We start from the raw sequence: 6,258 nt of genomic DNA, 5'->3' as shown, positions 1-6,258 counted from the left end.
GGCCATAGACGGCAAACGTCGTATCCCCATTAAATATTGATGATAATTTGAATGTAGCCATTATTATGACCATGCAGTACCACATGGGGGAGATCGACCGGCATGGGGCCATGCAGCCGACTCGGGGCGCGGATCACGAAACCGTACGATTGTCTGCATGAACACGTTAGTTCGCGGTTGCTACGGAATCACCTGTCGCATGTGTATTGTAATTTCGCCGGTCTATCTTCGAAACTTGTGCTTTGGATATCAAAGAGGAATGGATATTACCAGTAATGTGACTGAATTATGACGGGAATTGTCGAAATGGAAGCACTGGAAGGGAAAAACGGGAGGTAGGTTGTTGTGTATGATATACTTCGATATTATTTTCACGCCGGTTGATTGTTTGTTTAAGCTTAGCAGGGGGCTATACGGAGGGGTGTTCGCGGGGGTCCCGTCCCGATACTGAACTCATCGGTAATCCCATCAACAGAAGGGGAGGTAACCCAAATATGGACGAGAAACCGCAAAAGAGGGATACACAATTCAGAGCGCGATTTGATATCAATAATAACCCATTTCTGCAAAATTCAATGTCACCCCGTTTACTCTAGTGATGTTAAATATCTTCTCTTTTCGAAATCAAATTGATATTATTAGGCCTATACACTCATCCACATATTGAGCAGGCATGGGCCATGGACGGCTAGTAATGTGTGGTACATGCATAATACTTAGAACAGAAACATGTATATTGCATGGAAAGATAATCCACATACATCAACCGTTTATTCCTGGGGTGTGTCAGCAAAACGGAACTTCCCTCTTCACTCCAAAATATAAACCGCATTCATCTACACAGCAACAAAGACACATAACGAAACGAAAGGAACGAAATAATGTACTAACAATACCACAATGTAGCAAAACACAACGCCTGAAGTCATAGAATATTGCTCAAAGGGATGAATGATTTAAACACGTTGTATAAAGTAGCAATCATTTCCTGTTTAAACGTAGATCCATTGAAGATAAACTAAATATAAATTTCCATGCTTTTCAGGTGCAATATGAATAAGAGAGAGGCCTCTTTACCAAAGCAAATTCTACTAAAAGACTGTTTTCATGAATATAATCTGAGAGAAGAGTCTAGGACACTTATTGAAATATTCTAAACCGCATTTAATGAGGTTTTCCGATAAAAAGTTCCCTTTTACACTTGTCTTTTCACAATCATTATATGAATTAAGTCGATAAGATAAACGATACCCTCTAGATAAGTCCAATATAAGAACCGATAAACAATGAACTATACCTCCGGTTCTCCATTGTAATGAGATATAATATTTTATGACAACACTGGAGTTTTACACAAGAAGAGCATCAACATTATACCTTTCCTTAGATTAGACATCTCTCGGAATTCATACATTTTGATTTTTAGATTCACGTCTGGAGAATCTTGATGTTTAAGAAACTATTAATTTTTTCGACGGTGAAATCAGTAAATTTGACACACACACACACACACACACACACACAAAACTGACGAGCAAAAGGTGTCTACGAGATACCTATCTGCTCTTTCTAACACTAATAAGCAGAGGATTAGGTGTGTTACGGTGTTTTGTTGAATAAATTAAGGATTTCGTTTTCTCAATATTCGTCGCATAGAAACAGAAACGTTAATTAGCTGTAATTTATTTAATTGGTTAAATCAACATTTGAATGACGGAATACTATTACATTTTGTCGTAAATTGCATGCAGTTCTAGTACTAGTATCGTTTTCAATAAAACAATCGTCAAGAAATTTGGTAAAATATAATTAAGATATAGGAATATGTAAACATAGATTTGTAACAAATTTGTTGATACCGTACACTGATTAATATATCAATAATTATATATTTAAATGTACATGATATACATGCAACAGATTTGTTAATTTCGTACACTGATAACAATTTTAGTTTTGTTTTGTTTTGTGTTTAAGCAAGGGTTATGTGTGGTTGCTTAGGGCTGATTTATCATTACCTATTCTTTTTCTTACTATTATTATTCCTCATATTGTGAACATAAATTTATTCTATCATTTCTTCTATCATTTGATTTGATTATATAGATTTGTTGGTTCCTGTAGTATCATTTTACGTGCACATACATTGTTGGTGCCATACATATTTATACAGAAACATAATATAACGATTTTTTTTTTCTTCATTGCCTTTATAATGTACAGCAAAAGCAATACAGTGAATAATACAGAAGGGCTACAGCTTGAGCTTAGCTTGATTTGCTTGCAGCCCTCGTATACATATCGGAAAATAGGAGGGAGGGATGACTTGCGTATAACAGAGATAGGACAGTAGAAAAGAAAAAGGAAAGGAAATGTCTATCTGCTTTCACTAAAGGTTTACACAAAGTTAGATCACCTGGATCACTGATGAGCAAGGCATGACAAAATAATTTCTCTCCGAGGTACTGGTGAACAGTTACAGGTCATGGCCGGTTGCATGATTATGTATAATAGATTAGCTGCTGCGATATTTCCATAATTTCCATAATTTCATGTACATGTATAGTGCATTTTGAATGACAGTGAAATCACTGATATCCAGAGAGCAACATTTTTTGTTATAGCTTCCTTAAAAGAGTTCATGGACTTTAAACTTCGAATTTCAGAAGAAAGAAAGATCCAGATATCGGGTCCAGTGTGTCTGATAGATTTGAGAGCCATCACCGTTTTAGGATAGCCTAATATAAATGACATCATGCACAACAATCACTATTCTATCATTACCGTTGATATTTTTTGGTGTTGTCGCTAATTGTCTTTGACATTGTGTGAGCTGTTCCTGTGGATATTGCTGTCTGTTTATGTTATGTTAATAACTTGTTATATCAACTTAAAATATCTAAATCAAGATATAAAAGTTACTAACAATATTGATATTTACTTAGTACCATCTAGCTTTTTGTAGTTACTAACACTAATTACCCATAATATGTCGTGACTATTAGTGAAAATATCAATTTATGCAAATCATGCTACTAGTATTCATTCATTCTTTTATACTAGGGCGTACATCCGAATTTCATAGTACAGCAAAGGATTGATTTCAATCCACTATCTTTTTTCGACAAATAGCGTTGGTGTAAGATTGGAGTATAATATTCTGCCTCCTTACAATTTTAGGAAAAAACAACAACAACAAACAAGAACAACAAGCCAGAACAAGACACGCATATTGCATACATTCACACTGATAATCATTTAATTTTTTTCTCGTCCTTGTCTCGTCCTTTCATTCACCTTCATAGACAAAAACAAAATAATGATGGCAGTTCCATCACTATGAACATCATCATCTTCATCACCATTAATGTCTTGCGCGCATTAGTCATAGTACTAGCACATGTAAGGTATACATCGAAATAAAAGCATATATATTTTGTCTCTCAATCTCCTCTGCAGCTACCAAGACACCATTACCCAGCAATGGAAAGACATTGCACAGCGCCCTCGCGTGCCCACACCGAGTCGCAAGCCATCCGAGCACAATGACATGCAGACGGGCGTATTCCTTCAACTCTTCACGAACAGCATCAACAGGGCGCTGCACAAGCAACACTGCACCTGTAAGGGGAAGAGCTACGATGCCGATGAACTCTTTACCAAGAGCAATCCCGGAATGTTTGGACCTACTGCAAATCAGGATAACAAATCAGTGAAACGAATCATGAAAAAGAAAGAAACAACGAGAAGTGATCTCCACGAATGTGTTGACATCAAACTTCCCCCACTTTCAAACCTGAGAAGTATGATTCCCGTCAGTGGGTCGAATGAATTCATCAAACAAGCTACGCAAACCTTGAAGGAACAGCTAAAGGAGGCCGTAGACGATGGAAGCGGCACGCAGACATCTCCGCGGGCAAAGCCTCTTGGTACAACGGGGATTGTGGAACCCGATGAAGAGCTGCGTCTTCCTAGTATCATGGAGATTCGCGATCGAAACGGCAACAACTGGAAGATTGTTCAGGAGCCGTCGATGAAAACCCGCCAACGTCAGAGGACTGAAAAGGCGCGATACGACGGGAAGCTATTCCAACAAATATCTACGCAGAAGATTGAACTGAAAAATACGCCTCCAAATACTGCCAGGCTAACTCTTCCTACAGCAGACACCGTTAGCGCCATAGATGCGACAGTGATTGACGCAGTGTCACGAACAAACACGCCACAAGTCCAGCAACTTAACTTTGCTTTGTCCGATCTAGACGACTTGCTGGACGCCAACAGCACAACGCATGATGACAAAGCCAACCTCCCGGAACTTCAACCACTCTGTCAGCCCGCTCTTAAACACGTCTGCACATCACAGCTCCAGACGCCTAAGGACGTCCCGGACGAGATGACGCGAAAAGTGTTGCTGGGGAAATGGGCAGCGTCGGTGCGCACGGGAAAAATGTCTTATAGTGAATATCTGCAGAAGGTTTCGCTGATGTCGATGCTGCAGCGGTCGGATACAATGACAAGCAAAAAAGACATGCTACATAGCCAGAGCCAAGTGTGGGTGTCGAGTAATAAGGAGAAGAGACCGCGGACGAGAAGTCTTGAAGATATGCTCACCGCCGATACCAAGCAAAAGAGGCTGGTTGTTGAAGCAAACTCTGATGGACTCTCCCCAAGACCAACCGGTCCGTCAGGTAGGACCGATCCCACGGGAGGAGTCACTCCAGCCAATAGCGTCACAGTATGTAGCCCAGACCTACCACCGGAACTGCAGCGGTTGTATACGAGGGCGGCAAAAAAGGTCGCGACCGTAGATATTAGCCAGCATCTGCGAGAACAACTACCCAGCAATTTTCTCGATCTAGATCGACACAAACTACGCATGCAGTATCCCATGTACAACTTCAAGCGCGAGCAAGAACGTTCGAATGTTTTTAATAGACTTGGTTCTCAGTCGATGCCTGGCGGAGTCTCTGTGAATCAAGAGCTAGAAAGGCCGATGACGAACGAACCGAAAGAAATACAGCTCCAGGCGAATATTACCCATGTAGTGAATGACAGGAGGCGGTCTAAGGCCCGCAGGACCTTGAGCAGTCGGCAGGGTAGAAATGCCATGACGGTAACAGGTGGAAGGATCATGCAGGCACCGGTGGAGCAGAAGGCAAAAGATGAGATTGATGAGATGGCTGAACTCCAGCGGCAGTACAGAGAGCAACAGGCAATGATCGAGAACGCATCACCATCCAAGATCTACACAGTGCCTCACCAGCCACCGACCACACCCGTTGATGCAGCCCTGACTCTAGCCAGTGCCTCCTTGCCTGAGATGGTAGTGCACATGTCCGTCGAACCGGCCAAAGAAAAGCAAAGCAACACCAAGGGGCCTAGGGGTACCGTCACGGCGGCGACTGAGATCACAGGGAATGATCCAGGAGCCGAGGTGAGGAAAAATGAAACGAGGACAGCAGCGAAGAAGGCGGATGTTGGGGAACCTGTGCCGATCCTTACCATCATGCCGGAGGGACAGAATTGTGACAGCACTCTGAAGTCAACAAGCTTTGTGACTGTGAAGGGTAACAAAGCCACTGTTGACAAACCAGGGGTGAGGGGAGGACAAGAGATCGACTTGGAAAGGAAAGGACAGTATGACATAGACGCTCAAATGGAGACGCAGTCTGTTGCCAGTGAGATAATCGAACATGATGGCAACTTCACCAACATTGACAATGATATATCAAAACCATTAATAGGAACCTTTCAAAAGGAGAAAGGTGACTTTTCTGACGCAAAACCATCCATTACGCAATTGGAACTCGCAAACTCTGACCTTGCAACCAAACAAGCACCCACAACCACCTTTAGAAGCCGATCGCTGGAAATTTTAGCGAGGATTCCGGACGGAGCCGGAAAGACTTCTGATGCTCAGACGAGGAAACCTCGATTACTTGGTTCAACAAAGCCAGGACTGCTGACAACCAAACGAGTTCCCCTGAACACGCAAAAAGTAGAGTTTATTAGTCCCGCTGTGCATCAGGGCAAAGCTTAAAAGAATTCTTGCAAGAATTTCAAAGACTTTAAGTGCAATTTGTTTACTTTTATTTCTCTTAAGATAATCAGGACTTTATACGCTTCCCTCTCCCTCCCCCAAATTATTTTCTGCTGACAAATCACCCATTTTGACTAATTTACTAAACAGCAATGACGATATATGAAAACCTGTTGTGTTAACTTAAAACTTCGCAATTGCATTATTGCCAATAT

General features: G+C 41.4%; 1 protein-coding gene across 1 annotated transcript; it reads left to right on the top strand.

The window, feature by feature from the left end:
- The first annotated feature begins 306 nt into the window (after positions 1-306).
- On the top strand, positions 307-6,043 carry LOC139726013 (uncharacterized). Its single transcript, XM_071637093.1, has 2 exons — positions 307-335; positions 3,460-6,043. The coding sequence occupies exons 1-2, from the start codon at positions 307-309 to the stop codon at positions 6,041-6,043; spliced, it is 2,613 nt and encodes an 870-aa protein (XP_071493194.1).
- The last annotated feature ends 215 nt before the right edge of the window (positions 6,044-6,258 follow it).

This window comes from Diadema antillarum, unplaced genomic scaffold (assembly GCF_040938485.1).
Source record: "Diadema antillarum isolate AM-2024a unplaced genomic scaffold, OU_Dant_1.0 seq00000070_RagTag, whole genome shotgun sequence".
Taxonomy (NCBI): domain Eukaryota; kingdom Metazoa; phylum Echinodermata; class Echinoidea; order Diadematoida; family Diadematidae; genus Diadema; species Diadema antillarum.
The sequence above is the reverse complement of the archived record's forward strand: the minus strand, read 5'-3'. Positions and strand labels throughout refer to the sequence as shown.

Bases quoted from the DNA above. Each gene is read 5' to 3' on its own strand.
- LOC139726013 (XM_071637093.1), top strand. From the start codon at position 307: ATGGAAGCACTGGAAGGGAAAAACGGGAG. The intron at 336-3,459 runs GTAGGTTGTTGT...TCTCCTCTGCAG, and splicing joins CTGGAAGGGAAAAACGGGAG to CTACCAAGACACCATTACCC.